Below are 24,967 nucleotides of genomic sequence, written 5' to 3' on the forward strand. Positions count from 1 at the left end.
CCAGCAGCGCCGAGCTTACAGGGCGAGGCCCCTCATATACCGTCACCCCAACAGTTCCCTACGAAACCGGACTAGACATGGTGTGGCTGACTCAGCCTTCCAACGCCCCGCTGAATTCAAGCCACCGCGGAAGCGGCCAGCAGCCAGCCTACCCACCCCTAGGCTCACAGGCCGCTCTAGCCGAACACGGAGGCAGCAATCTCGTTACTCCCGCTTGACGTCATCCGCGAGCGCCGCAGCGCGGTGGCGGGCACGCGCAGCCGAGAAGATGTCTCCGACGCCGCCACTCTTCAGTTTGCCCGAAGCGCGGACGCGGTTTACGGTGAGCGGACCGTGGGAGAGTGTGGCCCTAACCCGGCTCTATCTTTTTCCTCCTCTTCCTGAAAACACTCGAATTTTGCTCTGGGGTAAAGCGGGGACGGAGATGTGTAAGGCGCGGTGTCGGCTCCCAGCCCCGTCGGGGGTTGGGAGGTGGGAAAGACGCATTACTTGCCTCTTCCGTGCGTCCTGAGCTGTCCGCCTCCGTCCTTCTGCAGGCAGGTTTCTGAACTCCGCGTTCTGGGCGCCTTTGTGCCCTGCGTGGAGGGTTTATCCGCAGACTCCCTCCAGTGCGGTCGAGCTCCCGTGCAGTGCTCGCTTAGCTGGGCAGGTGTCTCCAAAATTGCTTAAGGGTGAAGGCGGGAGTGGTTTTAGCCCAGAGAACTGGCTCCCGCCCCGCCCCCTAAGCTGCGGGTGGTGGTGGTTCTGGCCGCTTATTCACCACCCTTTAACCTACCATATCTCTCTCCTAAGAGATTAACGAGGAGATCCAAAGCAGGAAAACAGAGATCAGCTTGCGAATTGTTGCCAGATGTCTTTTTATCCTTACAAAATGAGGAGGAGTACTTTGAGCATTTGGGGAACGCCTTACAGAGCGTTTTTGTTAGCTTATTTAACTCTTAGCACTGTGAAGTAGGCAAAGTTCCGTTAAGCCTGGTAGATTGGAGACCACCCCCCGGCCAGAGTTAGGTGATGTACTTCCCTGGTGTTTCTGACTTCAGACCCAGGATTCTTTTTATGTTGCCCATCACAGCATGAAGAACCCTGTCCTAAGTTGTTTGCCTATATTTGTCTTTAACATTTGAGCCAGTATTTCAAATCATGATTCAACTACTGACATATTTAACTGTGCTTACCTAGTTATAGTGACGGCAGAATAAAAATTCTGTGAAAGAAAATTGATTCTTTGTAGTCAGTTTTCTTGTGTGCAGTTTATTTTTTTCCCATACAATGAGGGTTTATTTGTTAATCAGGTTATATCTTAGTTATGTCTTCAGAATCGTTTTCTTTCTGTGTATTTTGCTGTAATCCCAGGTGCTCTGAAATTCTGCTAAGAGTAACTGTTAGCAATATCCAATATCGTATTAGTCGCAGAGGGGACCATTTAATTGGAGATCATCTGGTCCAGTACTTCTAAAGGTTCAATGTGCAGTGGGATCACTTGGAGATCTTGTTAAATGTAGACTGGTTCAGTAGGTCTGGAATGGAGCCTTGAAAGTGTGCGTTTCTAACAAGTTCCCACGTGGTGCCTCTGCTGCTATTAGTAATAAGCATCTACAACAACCCCCTTATTTAACTGGTGAAGAAATTGAAGCACAAAGAAACAAGGAGATATGTCCAAGATAACACAGTCTCCTTTTGGCAGAGTCAGGAATGGACATTTCCAGTGTAAATCTAACTCCTGGGGGTAAAGAGATGACTTTCCAAGTGTATGTGGATTTTCACAGAGTGAATGACTTTGCAGTATTTTTGTCTTTGATACTTCTTTTTTGTTTTTCTAAGTTTTATTTTTAAGTAATCTCTACATCCAGTGCAGGGGTTAAACTTACAACTTGAGACTTAGAATTGCATGCTCTACCAACTGAGCCAAATCCCACCCCCTGCTTTTTTGTCTTTCAAATTATGGCTAGTTTAAGACAATTAGCAGGTATGCAGTGTTGACTATGTGTCAGGGACTGTGCTGAGCAAACTAGAGAAGGTAGGACTTGAGATGGGTCTTGAAGAATGGATAGAATTTGCATGAGCTGGTGGGAAGAACAACATAAATGAAAACACTAGAATGAGCTTGACAGAAAATAATGAAAAAATGGCTAGACCTTAGTGGAGAGTATATGTTAAGTTGTAGTGGGAAATAAGGTTGGATAGGTTGAGGGAGATAATATCAAGGACTTGAGAGGGGGCTGTGAAATTTTAAAATGAAAGCCTATAAATAAGGAGCCATTTGGAGATTAAAAAAAAAAACAAAACAGAATACTCTCATGTATGTGATATCTTAAGAAATGGTAGGTGGGAACACCTAGAATGAGAAAGTCTACTTGGGAAGCTCTTGTTAAGTTCACAGTGATTAGAGTGTGTATCATTGGCACCTGGGTGGCTCAGGCACTTGGGCATCCAACTCTTGATTTCGGCTCAGATCATGATGTCATGTACACTGACAGCATGCAGCCTGCTTGGGAGTTTCTCTCTCCCTCTCTCTCTGCCCCTCCTCTGCTTGGGCTCGCACTTGCTCGCTTGCTCTCTCTCTCTCTCTCTCTCTCTCTCAAAAAAAAAATAAATAAACTTAAAAAAATAAAGAATTACTGATGGAATGACTGATAGGTAATTTTTCCCAAGCATTTCCAGCTAGACAGACTATTGATGAGCAATATTTTTCAGTAAATAATAAGCAAAAATCTTTCCACTTACATGCTATTTTTACTTTTCTAGAAGTCTACTAGAGAGGCCCTGAACAACAAAAATATAAAGCCGTTGTTGAATACCTTCAGCCAACTACCTGGCAGGTAAGGCATTGATATCCATGAAATATCACTTCCCGAGATCTCTATACTTACCTTGAGCTGTTTAAAAAAATTCAGGTGTCTTTTGTTTTTAATAGTGAAAATGAAAAAAAATGTACCCTTGACCAAGCTTTCAGAGGTGTTCTAGAAGAAGAAATTGTAAGTATGTTTTTCTTTATTGTTAAAATTTTGCTGATAAATTAATAAATGTTATTTTTGAAATTGCTTTTATCTCAGAATAGATATTTAAGATTATTTTTTTCTATAGTGAACTTGCTACTTTGTGAAAGCTGACTTGATCACAATATAGGGATTATGTAATTGTTCAGGATTTTGACAGCACAAGTGAAATTTAAGGGTTTGGTTTATCAAATGAGCTCTCCAAGTGAATAGAAGAAAAGTTGATATGAGGTGTTCCTGAGCAAGAACTAGAATTTTAGATCGGCCCTTTCACTTTGCTCTAGAAACAGTGACATCCTTCAGTAACATGAAAGGTCTAGTCCAAGGATGTTCAGCATGAGTACTGGGATTCCATGACCTCATTTTCCTATGATGACTTCATCAGTAAGCATACAAAAATAACTAGAGCCTATCCAACTTCAGTAGAGAAATTTAACCTAAACATGAAAATTGAATTTATTTACCATTAGTGGGGCACCCAAAGGAAAGGAAAACTTTCAGCAGTTTATTCTTGGTTAAGTAAAGGTTGTGTCTCAAGAAGCTGGATCCTTTTCTAATGACCATAATACAGTGTCCCTTTCTTTTGAACAATTCTATATCAAAACTCATTTTTTTTTTTCTCTTCTTCAGACCTAGTCACATACACCTTGTGAGGCATTGGACAAGTTACTTTGCCTTACTGAGGCTCAATTTCATTTGTAAGAGGGGAAATAATATTCTTTCAAGGCTGTTGTATAAAACACTTAACGAGCACTCAAAAAATGCTAGTTTCTATGATGTTATTGAACCTGAGCATTACCTCCCTTCTATTAAAACCCTCAGGCATATTGATACACCAGTACAACTAATTACCCTGGCCCTGTCTTTGCCCTGTGCCATTGATTGAGTTATGGCCTCTGCTTCTGTACTTGATTAGCTTGTTGCCATAGTCATGGTAATATAACCATTTTCCTGAGACCATTGTATTTTAAGTGAATCACCTTGATTATTATTTATTTGATCTACTTTGACAATTAATGATTCTATTACTATTTTTCATTTTTTGTATTTTTATCTTAGTAATTTTATTATATGTAAGAAATGTGTTTATCTTGTATTTCTGATAATTTGATGTCAGAAAATATGTTTTTATTCTTATCAAACTAGCCTGGACTCTGGCCCCTAAATTAAATTGTTCTCTCCTCTGTTGGTAGATAAATCACTCATCATGTGAAAACGTTTTAGCTATTATTTCTCTTGCTATTGGGGGAGTAACTGAAGGTAAGTACGGTTTTGTTTTTTTTAAGTAATCATGGACGTGACATGCTTTATTTAAAACTTATTCTCCTCATACCTCTCATCTATTTGATTTTGTTCATTTTTCAAATTCTCCCTACTACCTTTGCCAAGATGTTATTCCAGTGAAATTAGCTCACACTTCTTGTCTCTAGTATGCAGCACACATTTTGGCACTTTCTTTGTTCTCCATTTGTTTCGTTCATTCAGTAAATATTTATTGAGCATCTACTATGTGCCTGGTACTGAGCCAGGACTAGAAGATTCAATGGTACAGAAAACCTATCCCTGCCCATAAGGAGCCTAGTGGCTAATGGAGGAAACAAATGTGTAAATTTCTTACTATGGTCTCATTACTGTGAAGTAGGAATGAAGTGTGGTTGGAGTGATTCTCTAAACTCCTAAAGGAATAAGGAAGGTCTTAGAAGGGAAGCTGTAACAGGAGCTGGGATGTGAGGGATGATGGATTTGTCAGGCAGAAAGGGAAAGGAATACACAGCTACGTAAAGGCCAAGTTCAGCCTGGCTAAAGAATCGTGTTGAGCAGAGGGGTGAGAGGATGATGACAATGGTGAGGAAAGAAGCAGCAGAGGTAGCTTAGGGTTCTTTGTTAAGGATTTTGTATACTAAGCTAACAAGGAGCTATGGTGGAAGAGTTGGATTGGGAGAGACTGTTGGCAGGAAAAGTAGGGGACTGTTAAAATGGGGCAGTGATGTTGGGGGATGGTTTCAAGACTAAAAAAGGCATTTAGGAAGTACACAGTGTCGAGGTGCCTGTGTGGCTCAGTCAGTTAAGCATCCACCTCTTGGTTTCGGATCAGGTCATGATCTCACATTTCATGAGTTCGAGCCCCACATCAGGCTGGGTACTGACAGTGCAGAGCCTACTTGGGATCCTCTGTCTCCCTCTCTATCTCTCTGCCCCTCCCTGACTTGCTCTCTCTGTCTCTCTCAAAATGAATAAACTTAAAAAAAAATTTTTAATTAGAAAAAGGAAGTATGCAGTGTCTAACACATAAGTGGGAGCTCATTAAATGTTTGCAGAAAGAAGCAGTGAAAAACTAGTTCATCAGTAGTCTTTTAACAAATTTAATTGAAATACTCATTAATTCAGATAATTTATGTGAAAAGTGCCTTTTAATCTGTTAAGCATTATTCACATTATTTTGATACCTATTCCTACAAAAACTAGACTATTCAAGGTAAAAGTGATCTTCTAGTGCAGCAGCAAGCTATTCTGTGAACTTAAGCATAGTTCATAAATTCTGACTTCAGACATTAAACTTTTATTTATATTTCTTTAATTATTTTGAGAGAGAGGGAAAATCCCAAGCAGAAAATCCCCATGCTGTCAGCCCAGAGCCTAAAGTGGGACTCAATCCCACGAACTGTGGGTTCATGACTTGAACCGAAATTAAGACTCGGTCACTTAACAGACTGAGCCACCCAGGCACCTTGACACACATTAAACTTTTATACAGGATATTCATTCATTCATTCATTCATTCATTCATTCATTCAGCATACCTAAATGAGTTCTGCAATGGAGTGTTCCTTCCCCAGTTTCTGTCAAACAGCTGTGTCTCCTTAATTCATTGATTACCTTGATGTGTTAACTCTGGTAGACTAGTAATATGTTTAACAGTTGAAGTTATACAAAGTCTATATTTAGAACTTTATTTGAGAAAGATAAGAACTTATGAACTTAGTTACACTGAAAATAAAGTCTTAGATGCTTTTTTAATTTAATTGGATGGGAAAAAGTCCTTCTTGACAGAGATTATTATTCTTTACGTGGCGTGTTTTCAAATTGTCCATAAATATGTTTTGTTACATTCAACGCAGCAGATACTTTTTGAGCTTCTCTTTATCATCAGACACTTTACTGATTAAAATGTACAAAAATGCCTACCCTTAAAAAGCTCATAGTCTACTTAAAAATAATGTATGATAAATACTATAATTTATCTATACTGTGCTTTAGAAGTATAGATGGGGTGGCCTGTTCAAAGGTATCAGGAGTTTTTTAGGTTCATGGATATTTGTCATGTGCTTTGAAAGATGGAGCAGGTGGGGCGCCTGGGTGGCGCAGTCGGTTAAGCGTCCGACTTCAGCCAGGTCACGATCTCGCGGTCTGTGAGTTTGAGCCCCGCGTCGGGCTCTGGGCTGATGGCTCAGAGCCTGGAGCCTATTTCCGATTCTGTGTCTCCCTCTCTCTCTGCCCCTCCCCCGTTCATGCTCTGTCTCTCTCTCTCCCAAAAATAAATAAACGTTGAAAAAAAAAAAAAAAAAAAAAAAAGAAAGATGGAGCAGGAATTTGCCACATGAGAAAGGAGGAAAACTAGGCAGAGAAAAGCATTGTAAACAAAACCATGGAAGTATCAATATAGCAAAGTGTCTGGGAATTGAGAAGAGGGAATCTGGGGCCAAGGTTAAGGTGAAGCAAAGAATGCGGTGTAGAAAGGCTAAGACACAGGTTGTGAAAGTTCTGGGGGATCATGCTATAGTCCAGTTCGTCAGAATCACCACTGAATCTCTGTTTTTAAATGAGATTGCAAGGCCTCACTTAGTTTTACTGAATCAGAACCTTCAGGAGTGGAATCTAGGTAATTTTCTTAAGTTCTGTAATTAAACGTGAGTTAACTCATGTCAAACTACACTGCAGCTATGGGCAGGGAATATGCCTCTCAGATCTCTTGGGTGTACAGAGCATATTGTTTCTCAGGATCTAAAGTGGTAAGGCACTGTGGCAGTTTTCTAGTTATCTAGTCCATCTCTGGCCTCTCCGCCCCCACCCCCCCCCACCCCCCGTAACATCCCTGGCAGGTGGTCATCCAGCCTATACGCCCATTGATAGAGCTTACTAATTTGATTTCTCTTAGTTTTGTCAGGTTTCCCTTGTATTGAGTTGAAATCTGCTGCCTTATGCCACCCACTGGTTCTTGGCCAGTATCCCTCACATCACATTGCAGATGGCATCATACCAGTGCAGAGTAGAGCTGGAAATAATACTTTCTTTTGAATTGAACATACTGTATCAATTGCAGCGTTTTGGGCTTACAGTGCTCCCTAGATATTTTGTTTGCATACTGTGCTTAAATGGCTACTTTTTTAAAACACTTAACAAGTGCTAGTAAGTGTTTCCTTAAGAGAGAAGGAAGAATGAGCAGCAAGATTAAAGTATTTTTAGCTAGTCCAAGTGACCTTTTCTTTAAAAAGTTTTTGAATTTATTGCTGTAGTTAAATAACATTGAATTTTGAAATAAACAGCTTTTTACTATACCATCTTTTCCCTTCAAACAATGCTTTTATTTTAAATGTTTAATAATAGTTGACATCAGTATCAAACTTTTTTTTATCATCTTTTTTGAAGGTAATCTTTTCAAATCAGAGTGATATTTAACAACACTATGGAACATTTGGAAATGAGGAAATGGGAAAATACTATTCATAATTCCTCTACTTTAAAAAACTACCATTCATTTTGGTATATGTTTTTAGTTTCTCTAGTCTTTTTTAAAACTTTTATTATTGTAACCATATAATACGTACAGTTTTGAATCCTGCCTTTTTCACTTAACATTATATCATAAGCATTTTCCAAGTTATAGTCGTCGTAACCATCGTTTTTAATTGGCTGCATTATATTCTTTTGAATAGCTTAGTGGTGAAGAAAACAGACTGGAGCCAGACTGCCTGGGTTCGTATCCCAGCTCTACCACTTACTGGCTCTGTGGCCTTGGGCAAGTTATTTAACTTCTCTGTGTCTCAGTTTTCCCATTCTGGAGGTAATATTATCTACCTCATAGGGTTATAAGGATTAAATGTGTTAGTATACATAAAGTATTTACTTAGTGTGCCTGACATATAGTAAATGCTCTAGAAGTATTATCAAGAATTATTATCATCATCATTATTGTGTGCACATACCAAAAATTACATAAGTATGTCCCATATTGGGGACTTTTAGGTTGCTTCCATTTCTTGTCTTTTAAAAAATTTGTTAGGGGTGAGAGAGTATACTGTTAAGATATTCTTCAGAATTATTTTGCATGGGCTATTTTACTGTACATTTTTTAAAATTTTTAAATTGGCTTGTGTTCCACTTGAAGGTATTTGTACCGCATCTACACCTTTTGTATTATTGGGAGATGTTTTGGATTGTCTTCCTTTGGATCAGTGTGACACGATATTCACTTTTGTGGAAAAAAATGTTGCTACTTGGAAATCAGTAAGTGCCTTAGTTTCTTTTTATGCTTACATTATGTTTCTACAGATTCAGAGTTCAGAGGATAGTTTTTGTTTTTGGGTTTTTTTTTTTGTTTGTTTTTTTTGCTTATTTTTAATATTGGTGACTGCTGAAAAGTTTGTCCTTATGAGGGAATTACACTGTCTTACTTGGGGAGCCAAGTTAAGAGGCATGTGGGAAGAAAAAGTTTAACAAAATTTGACTGAGTAGTAACAACTGGAAAATGCACACTTTTCATATTTAAAACAGTTACTCAGTAACATGTTTTGTTATATATGTGAAAATATCTATTTCGCTTAAAATGTTTGAGGGGGAAAAAGTAAAAGTGGCATTGTAAACTCAGTGCATGTTAGTGTTCCTTTTTTTTTAATTTTATTTTTTAAATTTACATACAGATGAATTAGCATATAGTGCAACAATGATTTCAGGAGTATATTCCTTAGTGCTCCTTACCCATTTAGCCCATCCCCACTCCCACACCCCCTCCAGTAACCCTCTGTTTGTTCTCCATATTTATGAGTCTCTTATGTTTTGTCCCCCTCCCTGTTTTTATATTATTTTTGCTTCCCTTCCCTATGTTCATCTGTTTTGTCTCTTAAAGTCCTCATATGAGTGAAGTCATATGATATTTGTCTTTCTCTGACTAATTTCACTTAGCATAATACCCTCCGGTTCCATCCACGTAGTTGCAAATGGCAAGATTTCATTCTTTTTGATTGCCGAGTAATATTCCATTGTATATATATACCACTTCTTTATCCATTCATCCGTCGATGGGCATTTGGGCTCTTTCCATACTTTGGCTATTGTGGATAGTGCTGCTATAAACATAGGGGTGCATGTGTCCCTTCGAAACAGCACACCTGTATCCCTTGGATAAATACCTAGTAGTGCAATTGCTGAGTCGTAGGGTAGTTCTATTTTTAGTTTTTTTGAGGAACCTCCATACTGTTTTCCAGAGTGGCTGCACCAGTTTACATTCCCATGTTAGTATTCTTTAATACCTTCTTTCCTGTAACTTATCATCAAAGAATGTGCAACAACTTCTGAACAGTAGTAATAATTTCTGTCTTAATTTCAGAATACATTCTATTCTGCTGGGAAAAATTATCTACTACGTATGTGCAATGGTAAGTAATTAATTAGTAAATGATCGTGTTAAAACATAAATGTGGTTAGAGAAACAGGTGGTTGAATTAAACACAAGTGATAAAATTTTTAAAAATAGATTAGTACCATCATTTTTATAACAGACTGATTTGTTAAAACTGATCATTCACTTTAAATTAAACTGTTCTTGTTTAGGGTATAAACTTAAAACCAAAAAAAAAAAAAATTAGTAAAATTTATCTTGTCCATGCTAAACTCATTTCATTCCTAATTTTTTAGTGCTTTTTTTAATGACAATAGTTTGTACCCCAGTTTTGAGAACTATTGCTTTAGGGAAATGCTCTTGACAGGCTGGTTAACAAATTTGGGTATAGTTGTAATAAACATAGAATGATCTCCTATAACCTTCATTTCCATATATTGTTAGATCTCCTAAGAAGATTATCAAAATCCCAGAATACAGTCTTCTGTGGACGAATTCAACTCTTTTTGGCCAGGCTTTTCCCTTTATCTGAGAAATCAGGTAAGCTTTTATGCATTAAATAAATGTTTTGAAGGGAAATCTTTCTCAGTTTTTAACTCAGAAGCTGTTGTGATGGTAATAAGAAAAATAGTTCTCACAAGTTTAATAGGAAATTGTCACTTTATTTTCTTTTACTGGTAATTATACTGTTCCTAATGCATCATATAGGTAATGTTTGAAGTCACTGATTTTTTTTTTGTATAGTTGACATAGTATCATATTAGTTTCAGATGTACAACATGGTAATTTGTAATTACTATGATGATCAAGAGTTACATAGTAATTCTTTTTAAGTTCCAAGCTTATTAATCATAAAAATGTGCAGTTGAATCACATGTATGTAGATATGAATTACCATGTCTGTATTTCATTTATAATGCATGCTGATTTTTCCACTTCCATTTTCTCCCTCAGTCATTACCGTTTAGACACAATTATGTCCTCTCATTTCTTTTACCATTTTTCATTGTGAAATACAGCACTCATATAGAAAAGTGCATAAGGGGCGCCTGGGTGGCGCAGTCGGTTAAGCGTCCGACTTCACCCAGGTCACGATCTCGCCGTCTGTGAGTTCGAGCCCCGCGTCGGGCTCTGGGCTGATGGCTCAGAGCCTGGAGCCTGTTTCCGATTCTGTGTCTCCCTCTCTCTCTGCCCCTCCCCCGTTCATGCTCTGTCTCTCTCTGTTCCAAAAATAAATAAACGTTGAAAAAAAAAATTTTTTTTTAAAAATAAAAAAAAGTGCATAAAATAAATGTATAGTATAATTATTCTGAATCAATTACTTGTGTAACTACTGACAGAATCCAGAAATGAAATATAACCAGTTCTCCAGAGCCTTTCACAATCTGTTCAAATATGCCAGATTTTAATACCTCTTTCCCTCAGTCTTCCTTTCCTTAATATCAGGCTGTTATACCACCTACTTCATATGTTGTTGTGAGGATTAAATGAATTAAAATATGTGAAGCACTTACAACAGTGCCTGCACATAAAGAGACCCATAGTATATGTTGGCAATGGTTTCTGTGTGTTTTCTTTTTTGTCATGCTAGATCTGTGTTGTTTTTTCTTTCCTACTTAATGTGATCAAGATTAATTTAGATTACCATTGTATTTACTGCTTGTATTTCTGTCCTTCTATCTGTGGAAAATTTCCCTGTTAAACTTTTCTTTAGTGAAGGTCTGTATTTTGTCTGAAAATCATTATTCTTGAAGAATGATTTCAGTAGATAAAAGATTCTAAGTTGGCACTAGACATAGGATTTTATCTTGTGGGAGATAATCATTACTTTGTCTTCTATCTTCCATGTTCTCTAGACAACACGAATGTCAGTCTAACTTCTTTGGAGATAATCTAAATGTTTTTTTGTTTTTGCTCTTAAGATTTTTTATCTTTGTTTTCAGGCTTTTTTGGTTTTACTGTCATGTGTCTTATTGTGGATTTCTTTTTATTTATCATGCTTGGGATTCTTTTTTTTTTTTTTTTAATTTTTTTTTTTTTTCAACGTTTATTTATTTTTGGGACAGAGAGAGACAGAGCATGAACGGGGGAGGGGCAGAGAGAGAGGGAGACACAGAATCGGAAACAGGCTCCAGGCTCTGAGCCATCAGCCCAGAGCCTGACGCGGGGCTCGAACTCCCGGACCGCGAGATCGTGACCTGGCTGAAGTCGGACGCTTAACCGACTGCGCCACCCAGGCACCCCTATCATGCTTGGGATTCTGTAGAAATCTTAAATCTGTGGATTAATGTCTTTTGTCCAGTTTGTAAAAATTTCAGCCATTATCTCATCAAATATTGTGTATGTCTGTTTCTTTTCTTTCTGAACTCCAGGGAACACTGTTATACCTTGTCACTATATCCTCTGTCTCTTATTCTTTCTATATTTTTATCTACTTGTCTTTTTGTATCACACTCTGAATAATTTCTTCAGAATGGTTTTCTGGTTCACTATTTCTTTCTTCAGCTATGAAAGATCAGCTTCTAAATTAATTTTTAATTTGTTATTGTTTTCATTCTATTTTATTTTTCATTTGTTGAAGGTCTTTTTTAAGTCTGCTATATCACTTTCTAATCTCTTATTCCCTGCTCATAGTTTCAAACTTTTTCTTTAGTTTTTTAACCAGGATAAGTATTTCTATTTTATAGTCTGTGTCTGATCATTCTAGTATCTGAAGTCTTTGTGGGTTTGTTTCTACTGTTTCTCAGGATTTCTTATCTGTGTATCTGGTTAGTATTGGGTATTATATTTGAGAAAATATTGAGGGATTTTGAGGCCTAGGATAGATAGTTTTCTCCAGATAGAGTTTTCATTGCTTTTGCCAGGAGCCTTTAGAAGGAAGCTATCACCAGTCCAGGGTTACCTTAATCCAGCCCGCTTTAAGGCCTATAATTCCTTAGATCATTGAGAAGACTTGGTGCTGGGCTGTAGTTTGGTTTATTTTAACCTGAGGGTATAGTGCTACAGGTTTCCAGCCTTGAAGATAGTTGGGTGGGCCCATCATTTTTGGGCCCTGATTTACTTTTAACATTCTAGCTTTGGGAAGCTATGAAAAGAGTAGCTCAATTTTACAACTGATTGTCTTGTTTGGCAAATGTCCTCAAGACAAAAGTGGCTTTAAATATTAATGATGCATTGCTTACCTTACTTTTCTTCTGGATGTTTGCCACATATCCCTTACTTTCTTGTCAGCTCTTTACTGGTTTTAAGAGAACCATTTTTGTACTTCATTATCTGGAACACTGCTGTGAACATGGTTTATGCTCTGTAAATTTTTATGGAATTAATTGACCTGTTACTGGAAACTCACCTTTTCCATTACTTTTTTAATAGCTTTTTTATTTTATTTAATAGCTTTCAACATGTGAATTCACTTATACAATTCACCATTTAAAGTATACAATTCACTGGGGTTTTTTTTAGCATATTTACAAGGTTGTGCAACCATCACTGCCGTCTAATTTTTGAGTATTTTTTCTACCCTGTACCCAGTAACTTGCACCCCTGCCTCACTCATCATCATTCTTACCCTCTCTTCCAAGCCCTAAACAACCAATAATCTCCTTGTTCTCTGTACATTTTCCTATTCTGGACATTAAAAAAATAGAATAATGAAATATGTGGTCTTTTATTGATGAGCTTTTTTTAACTTAGCTTACATAATAACATTTTCAAGATTTATATATTTTATAGCATGTATCAGTATTTCATTTTTTTATAGCCAAATAATATTATCAGTATAGATATACCACATTTTGTTTACCCATTCGTTAGTTGATGAACATTTGGGTTGTTTCTGCTTTTTGTTTATTATGAACAGTGCTGCTGTGAACTTTTGTTTACAAGTTTTTGTTTGGATGTATATTTTCACTTCTCTTTGGCATATACCTAGAATGGAATTACTGAGTCATATGGTAATTAAATTTAAATTCTTCAGGAGGGGTGCCTGGGTGGCTCAGTTGGTGAGTATCCAACCCTTGATTTCGGCTCAGGGCATGATCCTAGAATCATGGGATTGAGCCCCACATTGGGCTCTGTGCTGAGTTGGAACCGGCTTAAGATTCTCTCTGTCTCTGGGGCGCCTGGGTGGCGCAGTCGGTTAAGCGTCCGACTTCAACCAGGTCACGATCTCGCGGTCCGTGAGTTCGAGCCCCGCGTCGGGCTCTGGGCTGATGGCTCAGAGCCTGGAGCCTGTTTCTGATTCTGTGTCTCCCTCTCTCTCTGACCCTCCCCCGTTCATGCTCTGTCTCTCTCTGTCCCAAAAATAAATAAACGTTGAAAAAAAAAAAAAAAATTAAAAAAAAAAAAAAAAAAGATTCTCTCTGTCTCTCTGTCTCTGTCTCTGTCTCTCTCTCTCTCTCCCTCCCTCTCCCTCCCCCTCTCCCTCTCCCCCCCTCCCTCCCTCCCTCCCCCCTCTCCTCCTGCCCCTCTCCCTCATTCATGTACTCTCTGTCTCTCTCAAATAATCAGTGCTTAAAAAAAAAAAAAATTCTTGATCTACCAAACTCTTTTGTGAAAAAGCTGCACCATTTTACAGTCCTGTCATCCATGCACATGGATTCCAATTTCTCTACATCCTGGCTAGTACTTACTAATTCTGCCTTTTTTTTTAATAGTCACCTGAGTAGGTATAAAGTGGTATTTCATTGTGGTTTTGATTGGTATTTTCCTAATGACTAGATATGTTAAACATCTTTTCTTTTTTTTTTTTTTTTAACATTTATTTATTTTTGAGACAGGGAGAGACAGAGCATGAACGGGGGAGGGTCAGAGAGAGGGAAACACAGAATCTGAAACAGACTCCAGGCTGTGAGCTGTCAGCACAGAGCCCGACGCGGGGCTCAAACTCACGGACCACGAAATCATGACCTGAGCCGAAGTCGGCCGCTTAACCGACTGAGCCACCCGGGCGCCACACATCTTTTCATTTGCTTAGTGGTCATTTGTACGTCTTCCTTAAAGAAATGGCTATTTATTTTATTTGCCCAATTTTTGAGTTATCTTTTTATTAAGTAGTTATATGAGTTCTCATTATATTCTATATGCTAGACTCTTATCAGATATGTAATTTGCAAATGTTTTCTTCCATTCTGCAGATTTCCTTTCACTTTCTTGATAGTATTGTTTATAACACAAAAGTTTTATATTTTGGTGAAATTTGATATAGCAATTTTTTCCTTTGTTGCTTGTGCTCTTGATGTCATATGTAAGAAATCATCGTCTAATCCCAGGTTACAAAGATTTCTTCTTGTGTTCTCTTATAAGAGATTTAGCTCTGTGGTCCATTTTGAGTTAATTTTTGTATATCGTATGAGGTGGGAGTTCAGTTTCATTTTTGTGTATATTAATAACCAGTTGTCCCAGCACCATTTATTGAAAAAACTATTCTTTGCTCATTGAATTGGCATTTTGCCTTCTTTCTGCCTTCAAAACACCAGGGTCAGTTGAACCTTGGGGTCTTGGCACTGTCTTCCCTCTATGACCCTCCTGTTCATTATTGTCACACTACCGACTTTAGCTGTTAACCTCAATTTTACTTCCTCAGGGAGCCTCTCTTTCAGCATCTGTTCTAAACCTGCCAGCACAGTCCCTCATTATCACCACCCAATTTCAAATTTCTTCTTAGTATTTAGCACTATCTGTCATTTTCAGTGTGTATGTTGTTTACTTCTGTGTTCTCTGTGCCTAGAACGGTGCCAGACACCTAGTTGCCATTTAAATCTGTGATAAATGAAGTCTCTTTTTTGTGAAATGAAGTATGCCCCTTCATAAGAACTAATTTGTAGTTTGTTTGCTGGAAGTTATAGAAGACATAAGAACAAGGTTTCAATTCTCAGCCATAATTTTGTCCTTCTTGGTTATTTCCAGCCTCCACTCTCATCATTTTTTTTTACATTATATAATTCAAATTTAGTTGTAATAGGGCCTCCTCTTAAAATATAGCTGTATTTTGAATGCTATTTTTTTTAGAGATAATGTGAATTTAGTTCAGGAAGGAGAGTGGCCTGTAAATTTCCTTCCCTATAATGATATTAGATTTTCGTACCAGATTCATAAAATGAATTGTAAATTTTCCTATTTTTCTTCTTTTCGGGAAAAGTTGGAGTAATTTTGTATTCTTTCTTTCTTGAATGTTTGGTAAGCTTTACAAAGGAAGCAGTTAGCAACAATAGAATTTTGTGGGAATGTTTTAAACTGGATTTGACTTATGTAATGGATTTGGGACTATTCAGACTTTTCATTTTTTTCTTGAGACAGTTTTGGTAACTTCCTTTTTCCTGGAAATTTGTGAGTATTATCTAAAATTTCAAATGTATTAGAGCACCTGGGCGACTCAGACAATTGAGCATCCAACTGTTGATTTCAGCTCAGGTCATGATCCCAGGGTTGTGGGATCAAGCCCCACATCAGGTTCCATGCTCGGTGTGGAACCTGCTTAAGATTTTCTCCCCGTCTCCCCTACTCTTCTCTACTCTTCCCCACTCTTCTCTGCCCCTCTCTCCCATTCTCTCTCTCTAAAATAAAATTTTAAAAATAATTAAAATTTCAAATGTATTTATAGGATGCTATTTGTTGCATTTCTTTTTTTCTATTTTTTCTTTTTTATAGTTGAAGTATAATTAACATACAGTGTTATGTTTGTTTCAAGTGTACAACATAATGATTCAGTGATTCTGTATGTTTCTCAGTGCTCATCAAGATAAGCATACGTGCTTTTTTGTATTAATTTTTTTAAATGTTTATATTTATTTTGAGAGAGAGAGGGCATGCTAGTGGGAGAGAGAGACAGAGGGAGAGAGAATCCCAAGCAGGCTCACAAACCGTGAGATCATGACCTGTGCCAATGTCAGGAGACACTTAACTGACTAAGCCACCCAGGCGCCCCAAGATAAGTGTACTCTTAATCCCCTTTATTTGTAGATCTCATCATATTTTAAAGAACATTTTAGACCTCTCTTCCAGTGTACAGTATTACTAAATTAACAAGACATAGAAAAACCATTCTTTTCTTTCCCTTATTGACTGGTTGAAAGACTAATAATATATTGCTGATATATAGCTTTAAACATTATGCATCTTTTAATAAGTAATGTTTTTAAATTTAATTTTTAAATTATAAAAATAACTTTTTTCAGAAAATTTGAAAAATGAAGGAAAAAGCTGTGTATAATTAATCCTACCACTAACATAAGGGAGGTTGGCATTTGGGGATATTTTCTCATAGTATCTATGTTAAACATTTGTAGATGCTTGACATTCACTGGAGTATATCCCAAGACCTTCAAAAAACCAGTTTAACATGTAGTTTAGCATGTAGTGAAGTCTGACTGAAATTATTGATTTAATGAGAATTATGGCATGTACTATATTGAATAATAAATAGAGAATAGACAAATGTATTTTAAGTAGTCAGTGTTAAATGGGCAACCAGATTCATTCACTAGCTTAATGACTTGATCTAGCATAGTTTTTTCCGCTTTCACTTTTGTACTGAAATAACTTTAGACTTAAAGAAGAGTTGCGAAGATAATATAGAGAGTACCTGAATTAACAACCTTCACCTAATGTTAGCCTCTTACATGATCACAATATAGTTGCCAAAACTAAAAAATCAACATTGGTACAGCATTATTAACTATGCTAAGACTTTATTTGGATTTTACCAGTTTTATCACTATTTTTCTTTTTTCTGTCCAGGGATCCAACCCAGCATCCCATGTTCCATTTAGTTGCTATGTTGCTTTACTCTCCCCAGTGACAGTTCTTATTTCTTTGCTTATTTTTTTTATGACTTTGATACTTTTGAAGAGTACTGATCAGGTATTTTGCAGAATGTCCTTCAATTTAACTTTGTCTGATTTTTTTTCGTAATTAGATTGAGGATACGGATTTAGGGGAAGACCACAGAGGTGATGTGGTCTTCTCACTGCATCATTTCAACATGATGTTGATATATACTGTTACTGGTGGTGGTATCGTTGGTCATCATATTTTTTTGTTGCTAAGTTACTGTCTTTGCCTTTGTAGTTAATATTTGAAGGGAAATACTTTGAGGCTGTGCACACACTCTTTTTCTCCTTAGATCTTTGCCCACTAATTTTAGTTTTCATCAGTGAATTTGCCTACAGCAATGATTTTTAGGTTGTCCTGTTGTTGGTTTTCTATTTCTTTTATTCCTTCTACATCTATTACTTGGGATTCTTCCATGCAGAAGAGTTGTCTGCTCTCCCTTATTTACTTATTAATTCAGTCATCTGTTTCAGTGTGAATTTGTGGATATTTTATTGTCTGGATTATAATCCCATAGTGTAATTAATTTCTTACTTAGATTGTTCTGGTTTTGCCCATTGGAGGGAGCTCTTTCATGTTTTCCTGGTATGAGAAAATAGAGCTCATCTGTGTTTTCCCTACCCCAACCCTGGAATCACCCACTTCTCCAAAGAGCCTGATTCCTTTTATTTAAGAATGGTATTTAGAAGCCAAGATCTGGGCCCTAGATATCTAAGAGTATCACTGCTCTGGGTTCACTTGGTGGACAGACCTAGGAAAGATCTATATGCACACACATCTATATTAATATGTGTCTATGTATGTATTTTTAAATGACCAACAACAAAAACCATGAGATCATACTGATACTTCTGAGTTTAATCCAGTACCAATATTCCTTCTTATTTATAAGTTCTTTCTTTGACAGTGAGAAACCTGGTGCTCATTAACTGCAGCGTATTTATTATATATGTTGTTATACATGTTCACTTTTTGTTTAATACAATTTTTATTTGTGCTTTAGCAAAACTATAAATTACTACATATTGCACTCTGTAAAATTGCTCTAGATTTTTCAGTAATAACAGGGACAACTGTATTTGTTATATATGTAGAATTCTGGATACTCTAAAGGCACCTTAAAGAAATGAATTTTAGAAAGGATTTGAAAACCAGGTGTGGGTCTGACTTGATCTTTTGTTTAATTATGGATTTATCATTTTCTTTGTTTTGGTTATGTGACAACAAAGTTATATTCTTAAACACATTTAGGTGTTTGGTGGATTTGCTTTGAAAATCTTTTTTTTTTTTTTTTCTTTTTAATAGGTCTTAACTTGCAGAGTCAATTTAATCTGGAAAATGTCACTGTTTTCAATACCAATGAGCAGGAAAGCACCCTGGGTCAGAAGGTGAGGCTGATACAAAATTTAACAAACATAAGTTTGTTACTAAGATAACTCCTGTGACTGGGTCTTCTAAGTCACCAAAAATTTTAAAACCTTTATTTCTAATTTATAGACATAATGTATGTTCTATGCAAAAAATGCAAATCAAATAGAAATATTTAAAATAGAAAGTATGGCTACCCCATAATCCAAGGCCCAAAGATAACCACTCTTAGCATTCTCTGTCTGTCCTTACAGAACTTATTGTGTGTGTAGTTTTATTCCAAAAATGAGATCATATAATACATATTGTTCTGCAATCCATTTTCTTCTTTGGACAGTATAAAATGGATGCATTTCTGCATCAGTACATTTGGATCTGTGTCTTTTTAATGGTTCATGATGAGTCTTTCAGGTGGATATATATTACAATGCTGTCAGTAGGCATTCAGATAATTTCTAACGGTGGATAATTGTTAACAGCATTACAGTGAATAGTATTGTGTATATCATTGCTAAATTATCCAGGTGTCTCTTTAGGGATAAATTCCAATAAGTGAAATTGCTGTGTCAGAATATATGCATATATCACATTTTGATAGCTGCACTCAATTACTTCTCAGAAAGGTTATACCCAAATTTATACTATCGCCAATGATACATAGAGAATGTGTACCCACAGCCACACACCACCCCTGGGAATTAATCAATTTTTAAAAATCTTTGCTTAATTGATAATATACTTAAAAAGTAAATCTTCTTTGTTTTAACTTACATTGCTTGGTCATTAATGAAGTTGAGGGATTTGCTGTATGTTTATTGGAATTTATTTTTCTTCCATGTCAATTAGAAGCAGTGAGGAAGAGAATTACCTATTCTTGCCATTTGCCCATTTTACTGTTGAAATGTCTTTTTCTTACTGCTGTGTAGTTCTACTCAGACAGAATATTACTAATTCATTGCCTATCATTTTGTTGATTTTTTTTCCTGTTTATTGTTTTTCTTATAACTTTACTTATGGTGCCTTTGCTGTGTAGAACTTTTAATTTTTGTTTTTTTTTTACGTTTTATTTATTTTTGATAGAGACGGACAGAGGACAAGTGGGGGAGGGGCAGAGAGAGAAGGAGACACAGAATCCGAAGCAGGCTCCAGGCTCCGAACTGTCAGCACAGAGCCTGATGCGGGACTCGAACTCACAAACCGCAAGATCATGACCTGAGCTGAAGTCGGATGCTTAACCGACTGAGCCACCCAGGCACCCCTGTGTAGAACTTTCAAATCTGGATATAATATTAATGTTTTTGGTCTTTTTGTTTTATTGTTTCTGGCCTTGTGTCAATGCTAAAGGCTTCTACTCTGCAGATTATAGAAGTCCCTTTGTTTTCTTTGATGCTTTTATGATTTAATTTTTCTTGTAAATCTTTAATCCAGCATGAATGTTGGAGTATGGAATAAACTGAGTTATAATTTTATTTTTTCCAAGTATAATTAGAACCATTTGTTAAATAATCCATCATTTGCCCACTGATTTTTTAAAAGACATCAGGTATAATCAACTTTATTTTTAAAGGTTTTTTTTTTTTAGTTTTTTTTTTTTTTTTAATGTTTATTTTTGAGAGAGAGAGATAGAGTGTGAGTGGAGTAGGGGCAGAGAGGGGGAAGGAGAGAATCTCAAGCAGCCTCCACGCTGTCAGTGCAGCCCAATGTGGGGCTGAAGCTCACGAACCATGAGATCATGACCTGACCTGAAACCAAGAGTCAGCTGCTTAATCGACTGAGCCACCCAGGCGCCCCTTTTAAGATTATTTATGATATATCCAGAAGACAGTCCAGATTTCTGGCAAATTTCTGTACATTCAGCACCGATTCTTAATTTAGGAACAAGTTATAAATCTTTAAAAAATATCAATTAGATATAACTAACATCTCACTGTAAATTAGACTACCTTATATAATTTGTTAAATGTAATTATTATCAATTTGGAAGTGATGTTAAGATTTTTTTAAATTTTGTCTCTCGCCTTCATATATCTTTCAGTACTTCTTGAACTATTCTCTGTAAACTTGTTATTTTGAATTTCTCAGTATAGAGCTAGGCACTCAGCGTACCCTAAAGTATTCCCCAATAATAAGAGTTCTCTGTGCAGTTGGGGGAGGATTTCTTTGGTCAAACTAAAGCTGGGGACAAAAACACAGTTATTTACTTACTATAATTCTTAGAGTCCTTAATATACTAATGGTCTTCTCAGTTCTCTAAAAGGTCATTGTATATATTTCTAAAATGTACTTAGCCATAGGCCCTTTCTTTGCAAAGAGAATCTAGAAACCATGTGTGGAAAAATACTGTCGTAAAACTTTACTGTATCTTCATAGCTATCTTATATCATTGTCATACTGCTTCTGAGTTCTCAGATCCCTGTCACATAGAATTCCTGTTGCCTTAAAGATTAACTGTAGGTCTAGGCAGAAGTGCAGCTAGACTTCTAACAGTGTTTGTCTAGCAGTGTATGAATGATGTTATTCTAGTATTTGCCTTCTGCCTGACAACTGCTTCATGACAGGCTATGCATGTTTTTAAATTTAGCATACTGAGGATAGAGAAGAAGGAATGGATGTAGAAGAAGGTGAAATGGGAGATGATGAAGCTCCAACAACTTGGTGAGTTTTTGAAGTTCAAGTTTCTTGATCTACAAAGCTAACACCTTAATGACTAAGTAAGTCAAGTTACATTGTCTTTAGAATGTAGTAATGCCACCTACCTGCTCATTGAGAGTATTATAGGAGATGCTGCTTGGATATGGTCTATTAAGATACACAGTAGTTATCCTATTGTCACCATATTCATTGATGTTATGTATAGTGATATATGGAAAGTGCTTAGAACAGTGTTTATTCAGTAGCTACCATCAAGATGTAGACAAGGAAGGAAATCCTGCTTATAGATTTATTTGTAATTTTTATGTATATTAAAGTTACAAATTTTAAATCACTAATAGGCTCTTTTAGTTGGTTTCTGAATTGCATGTGGACAGTTCATTATTTACATGGCCTACTTTATGCATATGCCTAAAATTTGGAAAGCCAACAATGGGCAACTTAGGCACTCCTCTCTTTTTCCTTCCATTTAACTTTGGGGACCTGTGGATAGGGCCTATGGATAATGGGCTGACTTTTTGATGAAGTAGGAGAAATAAGAAGCCTTCCCTTCTTCTCCCCTTCCTGCTCCATCTCTTGTTTCTTATCTCATATGCTAACTCTTTACTTACTTTCCAAATTATTTCTTCCTAATGATGGTTAGAAGCAATGAAGAAGAGAAAAGGGAGGTGGGAAGGAAAACTTTCACATCCAGGTATCTGCAGTGACACAAGATATCATTAATTGCAATTAAATTTCCAAAAGGTCAGGAAGAGTTTCCAGTATCCACACAGGGAGACATATTCCTGGCATCCCAGATTTCAGATTCAAACATGTATCTCCAAAGAAGCATTGAAAGTAGTGTGGCTCCAGGCTTAATTCCAATCCTAGTCGTATAACCTCAAGCAAGTTACTTAACTTCCCTGCAACTCAGTTTCAGTATCTTTAAAATGTAGTAATGCCACCTACCTGCTCATTGAGAGTATTAAAGAAGATGCTGCTTGGACATGTTCTATTAAGATACACAGTGGCTATCCTTGTTGTCATACTTGCTGATGTTATCTATAGTGATATATGGAAAACTTAGAACAGTGTTTATTCAGTATTTATTATTAGCTATAGTTGTGTTTTGGGGTTTTTTTTTTTTAGACATCTATTTGGATATTATGGATAGTATACTTTGGGGTCTTGCCTGAACATCGAATTTAAAGGGCCAAGGTAGTAGTCTCCAACATAATAGGAGCCTGAAATGTAAAAAGAGCCCCCAAAGACAAACTGTCCAGTGTAGTTTTGTCTAGTTAAACTCAGCCTGTATAGACAAGTATCCCCTTTGGTTATGTTGATGAAGTAGCCACAGGTACAAGGATTCAATACTCAGCTGCCTCTCAGTCTGTCACAATTATACTTTTCTAACCCTTTTTCTTTTTTATTGAAATGTAGTTGATATGCATTATTACATTAGTTTCAGGTGGATACATAGTGATTCAACATTTATATACATTATGAAGTGATCACCAGTATAAATCTAACTATCCTCTGTCAACCATACAAAGTTGTTACAATATTGTTGACTGTATTCCCTGTGCCATACTTTATATCCCAGTGACTTACTTATTTTAAAACTGCAAGTTTATACCTTTTAATCCCCTTCACTATTTTTTGAATGGAGGAAGAGATCGTTTGGGGAATTACTTTGTGACCAGCTATCACCAGATTGTCTTAGGCACTGCATTTACAAAGAACACATTACCCATATATCTACAGTATGAAGTCCATTTCACATTTGGCTAAATACACCAATAAAGAATTTTGTATTAAAAAAATATAAGTGTAACATTCTATAAAATCATCAGTTCAACATTTAAAAAATATGTCAAGTTACAAAACATCTTGGTTAAAATAGTTACAGAACATTCTATTTTAGATAGTAACTCTCACCTCTAATTTGTTATGGTTTGCATACATAATAAGTAGTTACATTTGCTTTGTTTGGATATAGAATCCAAAAGTATCTGTGGAATGGTGAAGTTAGAAGGCAAATTGCAGTGGGTCAAAACATGAAAGGAAGGTAAGGAAATGGCGACATTGAGTGTAGACCACTCTTTCTATGTTTAGCCCTGAAGGAAAAGAGAGGGACAGCATGGAATGGAACTTTGAGAGGAGAGGAATTTTTTTACTTTTAGTGCCTCAACTGTAAAAATGTCTTAGTAGTCATATATTAATACTACTTTAAAATTTCTTCTATGAGGCACCTCAGTAAATACCAGGCCAACTAAAAATAAAAGATCAGAAGCTTTTACAGGTAGGAAATTATAATTAGCAACTTGGAATAAGATTGTTGTTGCTATCAAGCATTAATTAAGAGGTGAGGTTTCTGGCAACTGAAACAATAAAGGAACATACGATGGTTACATAATTCTCATTCTCTGATTAAATGTAGTCTCCCATTTCTTTTTTTTTTTTAATTTAATTTTTTTTAATTTACATCCAAGTTAGTTAGCCTACAGTGCGACAATGATTTCAGGAGTAGATTCCTTAATGCTCCTTACCCATTTAACCCATCCCCCCTCCCACAAACCCTCCAGTAACCCTCCGTTTGTTCTCCATATTTAAGAGTCTTTTATGTTTTGTCCCCCTCCCTGTTTTTATATTATTTTTGCTTCCCTTCCCTTGTGTTAATCTGTTCTGTGTCTTAAAGTCCTCATATGAGTGAAATCATATGCTATTTATCTTTCTCTGACTAATTTCGCTTAGCATAATACTCTCTAGTTCCATCCACGTAGTTGCAGATGGCAAGATTTCATTCTTTTTGATTGCTGGGTAATACTCCACACACACACCACCTCTTCTTTATCCATTCATCCATCAAGGGTCATTTGGGCTCTTTCCATACTTCGGCTATTATTGATAGTGCTGCTATAAACATAGGGGTGCGTGTGTCCCTTCGAAACAGCATACCTGTATCTCTTGGATAAATACCTAGTAGTGCAATTGTTGGGTCGTAGGGTAGTTCTATTTTTAATTTGTTGAGGAACCCCCATACTGTTTTCCAGAGTGGCTGCACCAGTTTGCATTCCCACCAGCAGTGCAAAAGAGATCCTCTTTCTCCACATCCTCACCAACATCTGTTGTTGCCTGAGTTGTTAATGTTAGCCATTCTGACAGGTCTCTGGTATCTCATTGTGGTTTTGATTTGTATTTCCCTGATGATGAGTGATGGTGAGCCTTTTTTTCATGTCTCGGTTGGCCATCTGGATGTCTTCTTTGGAGAAGTGTCTATTCACGTCTTTTGCCCATTTCTTCACTGGATTGCTTTTTTTTGAGGGAGGGGGGTGTTGAGTTTGATAAGTTCTGTATAGATTTTGGATACTAACCCTTTATCTGATATGTTGTTTACAAATATCTTCTCCCATTCTGTCAGTTGCCTTTTAAATTTTTTTTTAATGTTCATTTATTTTCGAGAGAGACAGACAGAGTGTGAGCTGGGAAAGAAGCAGAGAGAGGGAGACACAGAATCCAAAGCAAG

At 36.8% G+C, this 24,967-nt stretch overlaps 1 protein-coding gene across 1 annotated transcript in view; it reads left to right on the forward strand.

The window, feature by feature from the left end:
* The first annotated feature begins 210 nt into the window (after window positions 1-210).
* THOC1 (THO complex 1) overlaps window positions 211-24,967 on the forward strand; it is a 54,044-nt gene continuing 29,287 nt past the window's right edge. The window contains exons 1-9 of the mRNA XM_045457147.1: window positions 211-322; window positions 2,746-2,819; window positions 2,915-2,975; window positions 4,190-4,256; window positions 8,383-8,501; window positions 9,601-9,649; window positions 10,057-10,152; window positions 18,748-18,830; window positions 21,392-21,465. Coding sequence (XP_045313103.1) covers window positions 269-322; window positions 2,746-2,819; window positions 2,915-2,975; window positions 4,190-4,256; window positions 8,383-8,501; window positions 9,601-9,649; window positions 10,057-10,152; window positions 18,748-18,830; window positions 21,392-21,465 — 677 coding nt within the window. The 5' untranslated portion in view covers window positions 211-268. The remainder of the gene's footprint in view (window positions 323-2,745; window positions 2,820-2,914; window positions 2,976-4,189; window positions 4,257-8,382; window positions 8,502-9,600; window positions 9,650-10,056; window positions 10,153-18,747; window positions 18,831-21,391; window positions 21,466-24,967) is intronic.

This window comes from Leopardus geoffroyi, chromosome D3 (genome assembly GCF_018350155.1).
Source record: "Leopardus geoffroyi isolate Oge1 chromosome D3, O.geoffroyi_Oge1_pat1.0, whole genome shotgun sequence".
NCBI lineage: Eukaryota > Metazoa > Chordata > Mammalia > Carnivora > Felidae > Leopardus > Leopardus geoffroyi.